General features: G+C 30.0%; 1 protein-coding gene across 1 annotated transcript in view; it reads left to right on the top strand.

The window, feature by feature from the left end:
* The window catches only part of LOC109598889 (histone acetyltransferase KAT7), a 39,378-nt gene that overhangs the window by 18,436 nt on the left and 8,333 nt on the right, over positions 1-12,609 (top strand). Inside the window, exon 3 of the mRNA XM_049968321.1 lies at positions 5,292-5,385. Within this exon, the coding sequence (XP_049824278.1) occupies positions 5,292-5,385 (94 nt within the window). The remainder of the gene's footprint in view (positions 1-5,291; positions 5,386-12,609) is intronic.

The raw sequence follows: 12,609 nt of genomic DNA, 5'->3' as shown, positions 1-12,609 counted from the left end.
AAAAAACTTTGTGGGCAATTAAGACAGTTTTGAAACTTGTTCAACAACTTCATGATATATTTAAGATCTTGGTAAAACTTCCTACTCAAATTTATATTGAATTGAGACAGTTGTGGATACTTCTTAATCGATTTTGGTATCAATTAAGGCAGTTTTGAAATATTTTAAACAGTTTATACAATTAAGACTGTTATAAAACTCCTCAAGTAATTCTGTATTCAATTAAGACAGTTGTGAAACTTCTTTAAGCACTTTTGTGGGCACATAAGACTTCTTAAACAATTCTTTAACATAATTAAGACCTGTGTGAAACTTCTTAAAAAACATTGTGGGAAATTAAGGTAGTTTTAAAACTTATTCAACAACTTCATGATATATTTAAGATCTTGCTAAAACTTCCTAATCAAATTTATATTGAATTGAGACAGTTGTGGATACTTCTTAATCGATTTTGGTATCAATTAAGGCAGTTTTGAAATATTTTAAACAGTTTATACAATTAAGACTGTTATAAAACTCCTCAAGTAATTCTGTACTCAATTAAGACAGTTTTGAAACTTCTTTAAGCACTTTTGTGGGCACATAAGACTTCTTAAACAATTCTTTAACATAATTAAGACCTGTGTGAAACTTCTTAAAAAACATTGTGGGAAATTAAGGTAGTTTTAAAACTTATTCAACAACTTCATGATATATTTAAGATCTTGCTAAAACTTCCTAATCAAATTTATATTGAATTGAGACAGTTGTGGATACTTCTTAATCGATTTTGGTATCAATTAAGGCAGTTTTGAAATATTTTAAACAGTTTATACAATTAAGACTGTTATAAAACTCCTCAAGTAATTCTGTACTCAATTAAGACAGTTTTGAAACTTCTTTAAGCACTTTTGTGGGCACATAAGACTTCTTAAACAATTCTTTAACATAATTAAGACCTGTGTGAAACTTCTTAAAAAACATTGTGGGAAATTAAGGTAGTTTTAAAACTTATTCAACAACTTCATGATATATTTAAGATCTTGCTAAAACTTCCTAATCAAATTTATATTGAATTGAGACAGTTGTGGATACTTCTTAATCGATTTTGGTATCAATTAAGGCAGTTTTGAAATATTTTAAACAGTTTATACAATTAAGACTGTTATAAAACTCCTCAAGTAATTCTGTACTCAATTAAGACAGTTTTGAAACTTCTTTAAGTACTTTTGTGGGCACATAAGACTTCTTAAACAATTCTTTAACATAATTAAGACCTGTGTGAAACTTCTTAAAAAACATTGTGGGAAATTAAGGCAGTTTTAAAACTTATTCAACAACTTCATGATATATTTAAGATCTTGTTAAAACTTCCTAATAAAATTTATATTGATTTGAGACAGTTGTGCATACTTCTTAATTAATTTTATTGGCAATTAAGACAGTTGTAAAACTTCTTTAAGCAATTCCGTGGACAAGTAAGACTTTTTAAATAATTCTTTGACAGACATCCCTGACATTAACACAATAACTATTCGATAGCATCGATCATAAGCAATAAAAAATGTAATTGTAAAGGGCAAAACAAATAATTTATGCAGACCATAAACATATCGTCTGCATTTGAAATACCATACGAACGAACGTTTCAAGCTAATTAAAACACGACCTCAACGTCGACCATGCACTCGTTCCTAACGAGAACGAATTCGCACCTGGTTTCCAAAGCCTTATCTAAATTAATAACATTTGTAACGACACGTCAACCTAAAAAAAAACACACAAACACATGGGAATCGCACCCGCATATAGAGCAGGTCAATTATTCAAAGTGGCCAACAAATTGAATTAGTAGAAAAAGATCGTTGCGGAATGAGTCAGTCGGTTCGGCACGTGGTGGTAATGCCGTCGAGTCATACGCTATTAAAGGTCCGAATTGAGAGAAAGAAAGGATGTGCGGTTTCTTGGTACGGTGTATTTCTGGAATGCCAACAGCAAACATCAATAACGGCTCGTGTTTGTACAATTAAGATAGTGAAGAAAGTTTTAAGTCGTCTAATTTGTACATAAAAATTTCACAAATTGCTTAATTATATTCGGAACTGTTTCAAAAGTTTCAAATTGTGTAAATTGCAGAGCTGTGACTTAATTTTAAATGATGTTGCATGATACTTATCAGCACTGTATTTATTAATTTAATACGGAATTGCTTTGGTTAATTTAGTTAATTTAGTTTCAGAACTATTAAAAAGTCTTTATTTATCTATAAAATTGCTTAAAGAAATTTCCCAACAGTCTTAATTGAATACAGAATTACTTGAGGAGTTTTATAACAGTCTTAATGGTATGAACTGCTTAAAATATTTCAAAACTGTCTTAATTATTAACAAAATTGATTAAGAAGTATTCACAACTGTCTCAATTCAACATAAATTTGACTAGGAAGTTTTACCAAGATCTTAAATTTATCATGGAGTTGTTGAACAATTTTTAAAACTCCCTTAATTGCCTACAAAGTTTTTTAAGAAGTTTCACACAGGTCTTAATTATGTTAAAGAATTATTTAAGAAGTCTTATGTGCCCACAAAATTACTTAAAGAAGTTTCGCAACAGTCTTAATTGAATACTGAATTACTTGAGGAGTTTTATAACAGTCTTAATGGTATAAACTGCTTAAAATATTTCAAAACTGTCTTAATTGTTAACAAAATTGATTAAGAAGTATCTACAACTGTCTCAATTCAATATAAATTTGACTAGGAAGTTTTACCAAGATCTTAAATATATCATGGAGTTGTTGAACAAGTTTTAAAACTGCCTTAATTGCCCACAAAGATTTTTAGGAAGTTTCACACAGGTGTTAATTTTGTTAAAGAATTGTTTAAGAAGTGTTATGTGCCCACAAAATTGCTTAAAGAAGTTTCACAACTGTCTTAATTGAGTATAGAATTACTTGAGGAGTTTTATAACAGTCTTAATTGTATAAACTGCTTAAGATATTTCGAAACTGTTTTAATTGCAAACAAAATCGATTAAAAAGTATCCATAACTGTCTCAATTCAATATAAATTTGACTAGGAAGTTTCACCAAGATCTTATATATATCATGGAGTAGTTGAACAAGTTTTAAAACTGCCTTAATTGCCCACAAAATTTTTTAAGAAGTTTCACACAGGTCTTAATTATGTTAAAGAATTGTTTAAGAAGTCTTATGTGCCCACAAAATTGTTTAAAGAAGTTTTCCAACAGTCTTAATTGAATACAGAATTACTTAAGGAGTTTTATGACAGTCTTAATTGTATAAACTGCTTAAAATATTTCAAAACTGTCTTAATTGTTAACAAAATTGATTAAGAAGTATCTACAACTGTCTCAATTCAATATAAATTTGACTAGGAAGTTTTACCAAGATCTTAAATATAACATGGAGTTGTTGAACAAGTTTTAAAACTGCCTTAATTGCCCACAAAGATTTTTAGGAAGTTTCACACAGGTGTTAATTTTGTTAAAGAATTGTTTAAGAAGTGTTATGTGCCCACAAAATTGCTTAAAGAAGTTTCACAACTGTCTTAATTGAATATAGAATTGCTTGAGGAGTTTTATAACAGTCTTAATTGTATAAACTGCTTAAAATATTTCAAAACTGTCTTGATTGTTAACAAAATTGATTAAGAAGTATTCACAACTGTCTCAATTCAATATAAATTTGACAAGGAAGTTTTACCAAGCTCTTAAATATATGATGGAGTTGTTGAACAAGTTTTAAAACTGCCTTAATTGCCCACAAAGTTTTTTAAGAAGTTTTACACAGGTCTTAAATATGTTAAAGAATTGTTTAAGAAGTCTTATATGCCCACAAAATTGCTTAAAGAAGTTTCACAACTGTCTTAATTGAATACAGAATTACTTGTGGAGTTTTATAACAGTCTTAATTGTATAAACTGCTTAAAATGTTTCAAAACTGTCTTGATTGTTAACAAAATTGATTAAGAAGTATCCACAACTGTCTCAATTCAATATAAATTTGACAAGGAAGTTTTACCAAGTTTTTAAATATATGATGGAGTTGTTGAACAAGTTTTAAAACTGCCTTAATTGCCCACAAAGTTTTTTAAGAAGTTTTACACAGGTCTTAAATATATTAAAGAATTGTTTAAGAAGTCTTATATGCCCACAAAATTGCTTAAAGAAGTTTCACAACTGTCTTAATTGAATACAGAATTACTTGTGGAGTTTTATAACAGTCTTAATTGTATAAACTGCTTAAAATGTTTCAAAATTGTCTTAATTGTTAACAAAATTGATTAAGAAGTATCCACAACTGTCTCAATTCAATATAAATTTGACTAGGAAGTTTTACCAAGATCTTAAATATATCATGGAGTTGTTGAACAAGTTTTAAAACTGCCTTAATTGCCCACAAAGTCTTTTAAGAAGTTTCACACAGGTCTTAATTATGTTAAAGAATTGTTTAATGAGTCTTATGTGCTCACAAAATTGTTTAAAGAAGTTTAACATCTGTTTTAATTGAATACAGAATTGCTTAAGGAGTTTTATAACAGTCTTAATTATTGTTGAAGTTATGTGAATGGAAATTGTTGTTGGAAGAGTTTCCGACCTTTAAGACGTCAAATCAATAAATCTCCCAGTGAAATGGTACCGACAGAAAAAGCCAGTAGTATGGACGTTCATTCATAAATGTCAGATGATTTGTAGGAAATGTTCGGGGTCTATTTATGTGCCGGGCACTGGATTGATTCGGACCCGGTGACGCAATCGGCACGTATCAAAACCACACTTATCGATCTATTAATAAATCTGAGAGTATTTAGTGTGTCTGTGTCACTTCCATAAACGTGGCCACAAATAATTGTTGAAAAAAAAAAAAGAAATTGTACGTCACACAAATGTCAATATATCCAAAAACCATTAACCTTTAGGTTAGGTTAGTTAATATTAATGCATACATGGATCGAACATATGCGAAATGTATAGCGTACGAAATTGCAAAAATCGCACAGACAAGAATGTCGGGAATGTCGTGCTTATTAACGGTAATTATTTATAGTGGTGAGCGATCATGAATTCCGCCGCGACTCCCACGAATGTGGGCTGTTGAAATTATTGCCGCACAAATCATCCGGTCACCTATTTTCGTTCATTTGTTTCGTTGTCAATGGATTTTTTATTAATTAACAATCTGCGTTCATCTCATTATTTGTTCGGTGCCGTTGTCGTTGCAATTAGTTATTGGATGACGGACAAAGAGTATGCATGGTTTACGTGTCTGATGGTAGTCTTTTGTTTTGCAGGAGAAGAATTCCTTCCTCAACTACAACGTGTCGTGCATTCTGACGCTGCCGCCGTACCAGAGGCAGGGGTACGGCAGACTGCTCATCGATTTCAGTATGTACATCCTCTTTTTACATTTTATACAGCATACGTTTATAAATTTTAAGCTAAAGAAAGTCTTAAATGCATCATGAAAGTACTAAAGAAGATTAATCAGTCTCAAGCATCTTTAGCATAACTGTCTAAATTCTTTATATATTTGTCTAAGAAGTTGCACCAAAGTCTTAAATGCATCATGGAAGTACTTAAGAAGTCCTAAAGTCGTCGTAATTGTATGAACTTCTTAAAAGGTTTAAAAAGTATCCTAATTGCTAACAAGATTGATTAAGCATCTTTATAACTGTCTGAATTCTGTATATATTTTTCTAAGAAGTTGCACCAAAGTCTTAAACGTATCATGGAAGTACTTAAGAAGTTCTAAAATCGTCGTAATTGTATGAACTGCTTAAAAGGTCTAAAAAGTATCCTATTTGCTAACAAGATTGACTAAGCATCTTCATAACTGTCTAAGTTTTGTATATATTTGTCTAAGAAGTTGCACCAACGTCTTAAACGCATCATGGAAGTACTTAAGAAGTTCTAAAATCGTCGTAATTGTATTAACAGCTTAAAAGGTTTAAAAAGTATCCTACTTGCTCACAAGATTGATTAGGCATCTTCATAACTGTCTAAATTCTGCATATATTTGTCTAAGAAGTTGCACCAAAGTCTTAAACGCATCATGGAAGTACTTAAAAAGTTCTAAAATCGTCGTAATTGTATGAACTGCTTAAAAGGTTTAAAAAGTATCCTAATTGCTAACAAGATTGATTAAACATCTTCGTAACTGTCTAAATTCTGCATATATTTGTCTAAGAACTTGCACCAAAGTCTTAAACGCAGCATGGAAGTACTTAGGTAGTTCTAAAATCGTCGTAATTGTATGAACTGTTTAAAAGGTTTAAAAAGTGACCTAATTACTAACAAGATTGATTAAGCATCTTTATAACTGTCTAAATTCTGTGTATATTTGTCTAAGAAGTTGCACCAAAGTCTTAAATGCATCATGGAAGTACTTAAGAAGTTCTAAAACCGTCGTAATTGTATGAACTGCTTAAAAGGTCTAAAAAGTATCCTAGTTGCTAACAAGATTGATTAAGCATCTTCATAACTGTCTAAATTCTGTATATATTTGACTAAGAAGTTGCACCAAAGTCTTAAACGCATCATGGAAGTACTTAAGAAGTTCTAAAATCGTCGTAATTGTATGAACTGCTTAAAAGGTTTAAAAAGTATCCTACTTGCTAACAAGATTGACTAAGCATCTTCATAACTGTCTGAATTCTCTATATATTTGTCTAAGAAGTTGCACCAAAGTCTTAAAGCATCATGGAAGTACTTAAGAAGTTCTAAAATCGTCGTAATTGTATGAACTGCTTGAAAGGTTTAAAAAGTATCCTACTTGCTAACAAGATTGATTAAGCATTTTTATAATTGTCTAAGTTTTGTATATATTTGTCTAAGAAGTTGCTCCAAAGTCTTAAATGCATCATGGAAGTACTTAAGAAGTTCTAAAATCGTCGTAATTGTATGAACTGTTAAAAAGGTTTAAAAAGTATCCTACTTGCTAACAAGATTGCCTAAGCATCTTCATAACTGTCTAAATTCTGTATATATTTGTCTAAGAAGTTGCACCAAAGTCTCAAACACATCATGGAAGTACTTAAGAAGTTCTAAAGTCGTCGTAATTGTAAGAACTGCTTAAAAGGTTTAAAAAGTATCCTTGCTCACAAGATTGATTAGGCATCTTCATAACTGCCTAAATTCTGTATATATTTGTCTAAGAAGTTGCACCAAAGTCTTAAATGCATCAGGGAAGTACTTAAGAAGTCCTAAAGTCGTCGTAATTGTATGAACTGCTTAAAAGGTCTAAAAAGTATCCTACTTGCTAAGGAGATTGACTAAGTATCTTCATAAGTGTCTAAATTCTGCATATATTTGTCTAAGAAGTTGCTCCAAAGTCTTAAATGCATCATGGAAGTACTTAAGAAGTTGTAAAATCGTCGTAATTGTATGAACTGCTTAAAAGGTTTAAAAAGTATCCTACTTGCTCACAAGATTGATTAGGCATCTTCATAACTGTCTAAATTCTGCATATATTTGTCTAAGAAGTTGCACCAAAGTCTTAAACGCATCATGGAAATACTTAAGATGTTCTAAAGTCGTCGTAATTGTATGAACTGCTTAAAAGGTCTAAAAAGTATCCTACTTGCTAAGGAGATTGACTAAGTATCTTCATAAGTGTCTAAATTCTGCATATATTTGTCTAAGAAGTTGCTCCAAAGTCTTAAATGCATCATGGAAGTACTTAAGAAGTTCTAAAATCGTCGTAATTGTATGAACTGTTAAAAAGGTTTAAAAAGTATCCTACTTGCTAACAAGATTGCCTAAGCATCTTCATAACTGTCTAAATTCTGTATATATTTGTCTAAGAAGTTGCACCAAAGTCTCAAACACATCATGGAAGTACTTAAGAAGTTCTAAAACCGTCGTAATTGTATGGACTGCTTAAAAAGTTAAAAAAGTATCTTTATAACTGTCTAAATTCTGTATAAATTTGCCCAAGAAGTTTCAACAGGGTCTCAAATGTACCATGGAAGTCCTTAAGAAGTTTTAATTGTAAGAAATGCTTAAAAACAAATCATAAAATCATGAGTAGAATCCGTTAGTCGACTTGAAACGGAGTAGGCCTGTACTGCAGCTGAACATAGTGTGTGCTGGGTGGTCAAAGTATGATCAGCAAACATTCCGTATAATCAACAGACGGAGGCGCATCGAGACATTCTTTCATATTAAATAACCGGCACAACGGAGCTGCGACGTGAACGAGGCATCAAACCGTTAATTGCGATCGTAATTAAATGCGGCTCTAATAACAACCAGCGCCGCGGCGATTTGAATTTTTAATCGTTCACCACGGGGTGGCAGACGGACGTTCCGTGCCCGTGAACCCGCCGCACCGGTAAATGCTAATTTCTGTCTGCGTACCGAATCCAGACGGTGCGCGTCGCGGATTTTCGGGTGCGTTACGCAACTTGTTCACAGGTGGCCGGCGGTGTGGAGGTTTCGGCGCAACCCCGCCAGCCGTTGGGGTAGGTCGTCGACGCCTTTGTGCCCTCGCACGGGTGGAAACGTCACGCGTTCCCTCCAATGTCCAATCGAAAACTGTTTACGTTGTCTTTCTTGGTGGTGGTGTGAAGTTGAGATGGGGTGGTGTGACGGGATGAACACGTGTAATCCTTACCCTGACACATAAGCTGTCAGTGGTTTTTGTCTTGAAATGATTTACATAGTTTCACAAGTAATTTAATTGTATCATGGGATTTGCTTAAGAAGAAAAAGTTCTTTGTTTTAATTAAACTTTCATCTATTGAGAATTACTTAAGAAGTTTTATAAATGACTTAATTGTCCACAAAATTGAATACTTAAATAGTTGTGAAATAATTCTATATACAATTAAGATAGTTATGAAACTTTATAAGCTTTCTCTGGACAATAAGGATGAATTTAAAACAGTACTATGTACAATTAAAACAGTATTCTTAAACAAATTTGTCGATAATTAGTTATTACAGAAAATTTCAAGCAATTCATAAAATTAAAGGAGTTTTAAAACTTCTTTAAGGTTGTGAAACTTATCAAGCAATTCGGCATGCAATTAAAATACTTGTGAAACTTTTTAATTAATTTTGTGGACAATTAAGACATTTATAAACTTCTTAGGCAAAATTTACTTCTTAAGTAATTTTGTACACAACTAAAATAATTATGAAACTTGCTAAGTAAATCAGACAAACTTCTGAAGCAATTCAGGTTGTTCGTAAGATTTAAAAAGTTGTAAAACTTCTTAAGAAAAATTCTATGCAAATATTACAGTTCTGGAACATTTTAAACTATTCAGCATAAAATTAAGACAGTTCCGAAACTTTTTAAGCAATTGTCTGAACAGTTATGACAGTTATAGAAACTTTTAATTGTTCATAGAGTTTAAAAAGTTATAAGAGTTCTTAAGAAAGTCTTTATGCAAATATTACGTTCTGGAACATTTTTAACAATTCGGCATAGAATTAAGACAGTTCTGAAACTTTGTAAGAAATTTTGTGAAAGTTTTTAAGTTGTTGAAAGAATTTAAAAAGTTGTAATACTTCTTAAGAAAATGTCTAAGCAAATATCTCAGTTCTGGAACATTTTAAACAATACAGCAATAAAATTAAGACAGTTCTGAAACTTTTTAAGCAATTGTCTGGACAATTATGACAGTTATAGAAACTTTTAGTTGTTTATAGAATTTAAAAAGTTATAAGAGTTCTTAAGAAAGTCTTTATGCAAATATTACGTTCTGGAACATTTTTAACAATTCGGCATAGAATTAAGACAGTTCTGAAACTTTGTAAGAAATTTTGTGAAAGTTTTTAAGTTGTTGAAAGAATTTAAAAAGTTGTAAGACTTCTTAAGAAAATATCTAAAGAAATATCACAGTTCTGGAACATTTTAAACAATTCAGCATAAAAATAAAACAGTTCTGAAATTTTTTAAGCCATTTTGTGGACAATTAAGATAGTTGTGAAAGCTTTTAAGTTGTTGAAAGAATTTAAAAAGTTGTAAGACTTCTTAAGAAAATATCTAAAGAAATATCACAGTTCTGGAACATTTTAAACAATTCAGCATAAAAATAAAACAGTTCTGAAATTTTTTAAGCCATTTTGTGGACAATTAAGATAGTTGTGAAAGCTTTTAAGTTGTTGAAAGAATTTAAAAAGTTGTAAGACTTCTTAAGAAAATATCTAAAAAAATATCACAGTTCTGGAACATTTTAAACAATTCACCATAAAAATAAGACAGTTCTCAAACTTTTTAAGCAATTTTGTGGACAATTAAGACAGTTGTGAAAGTTTTTAAGTTGTTGAAAGAGTTTAAAAAGTTGTAAGACTTCTTAAGAAAATATCTAAGCAAATATCTCAGTTCTGGAACATTTTAAACAATTCAGCAATAAAATTAAGACAGTTCTGAAACTTTTTAAGCAATTGTCTGGGAAATTATGACAATTATAGAAACTTTTAGTTGTTTATAGAATTTAAAAAGTTATAAGACTCCTTAAGAAAGTCTTTATGCAAATATTACATTTCTGGAACATTTTAAATAATTCGGCATAGAATTAAGATAGTTCTGAAAGTTTTTAAGCAATTTTATGGACAATTATGACAATCATGAAAGTTTTGGATTGATTATAGAATTTGTAAAACTTCTTAAGAACATTTTTAAGTAAATATCACAGTTCTGGATCATTTTATACAATTCAGTACAAAATTAAGACAGTCCTGAAATTTTTTGTGGACAATTATGGTGCTTATAAAAGCATTTAGGTGTTCATAGAAATTAAATAAGTTGTAAGACTTAAGATAATATTTAAGCAAATATCTCAGTTCAGCAACTTTTTTCAGCATAGAATTAAGACAGTTCTGAAAATCTTTAAGCTATTTTGTCGACAATTAAGACAGTTGTGAGAGCTTTTATAAGTTGTTGATAGAATTTAAAAAGTTGTAAAACTTCTTAAGAAAATATCTAAGCAAATATCTCAGTTCTGGAACATTTTAAACAATTCAGCAATAAAATTAAGACAGTTCTGAAACTTTTTAAGCAATTGTCTGGGAAATTATGACAATTATAGAAACTTTTAGTTGTTTATAGAATTTAAAAAGTTATAAGACTCCTTAAGAAAGTCTTTATGCAAATATTACATTTCTGGAACATTTTAAATAATTCGGCATAGAATTAAGATAGTTCTGAAAGTTTTTAAGCAATTTTATGGACAATTATGACAATCATGAAAGTTTTGGATTGATTATAGAATTTGTAAAACTTCTTAAGAACATTTTTAAGTAAATATCACAGTTCTGGATCATTTTATACAATTCAGTACAAAATTAAGACAGTCCTGAAATTTTTTGTGGACAATTATGGTGCTTATAAAAGCATTTAGGTGTTCATAGAAATTAAATAAGTTGTAAGACTTAAGATAATATTTAAGCAAATATCTCAGTTCTGCAACTTTTTTCAGCATAGAATTAAGACAGTTCTGAAAATCTTTAAGCTATTTTGTCGACAATTAAGACAGTTGTGAGAGCTTTTAAGTTGTTGATAGAATTTAAAAAGTTGTAAAACTTCTTAAGAAAATATCTAAGCAAATATCTCAGTTCTGGAACATTTTAAACAATTCAGCAATAAAATTAAGACAGTTCCGAAACTTTTTAAGCAATTGTCTGGACAATTATGACAGTTATAGAAACTTTTAGTTGTTTATAGAATTTAAAAAGTTATAAGACTCCTTAAGAAAGTCTTTATGCAAATATTACAGTTCTGGAACATTTTAAACAATTCGGCATAGAATTAAGATAGTTCTGAAAGTTTTTAAGCAATTTTATGGACAATTATGACAATCATGAAAGTTTTGGGTTGTTTATAGAATTTGTAAAACTTCTTAAGAACATTTTTAAGTAAATATCACAGTTCTGGATCATTTTATACAATTCAGTACAAAATTAAGACAGTCCTGAAATTTTTTGTGGACAATTATGGTGCTTATAAAAGCATTTAGGTATTCATAGAATTTAAATAAGTTGTAAGACTTAAGATAATATTTAAGCAAATATCTCAGTTCTACAACTTTTTTCAGCATAGAATTAAGACAGTTCTGAAAATCTTTAAGCTATTTTGTCGACAATTAAGACAGTTGTGAGTGCTTTTATAAGTTGTTGATAGAATTTAAAAAGTTGTAAAACTTCTTAAGAAAATATCTAAGCAAATATCTCAGTTCTGGAACATTTTAAACAATTCAGCAATAAAATTAAGACAGTTCTGAAACTTTTTAAGCAATTGTCTGGGAAATTATGACAATTATAGAAACTTTTAGTTGTTTATAGAATTTAAAAAGTTATAAGACTCCTTAAGAAAGTCTTTATGCAAATATTACATTTCTGGAACATTTTAAATAATTCGGCATAGAATTAAGATAGTTCTGAAAGTTTTTAAGCAATTTTATGGACAATTATGACAATCATGAAAGTTTTGGATTGATTATAGAATTTGTAAAACTTCTTAAGAACATTTTTAAGTAAATATCACAGTTCTGGATCATTTTATACAATTCAGTACAAAATTAAGACAGTCCTGAAATTTTTTGTGGACAATTATGGTGCTTATAAAAGCATTTAGGTGTTCATAGAAATTAAATAAGTTGT

Source organism: Aethina tumida, chromosome 5 (assembly GCF_024364675.1).
Source record: "Aethina tumida isolate Nest 87 chromosome 5, icAetTumi1.1, whole genome shotgun sequence".
NCBI lineage: Eukaryota > Metazoa > Arthropoda > Insecta > Coleoptera > Nitidulidae > Aethina > Aethina tumida.
The sequence above is the reverse complement of the archived record's forward strand: the minus strand, read 5'-3'. Positions and strand labels throughout refer to the sequence as shown.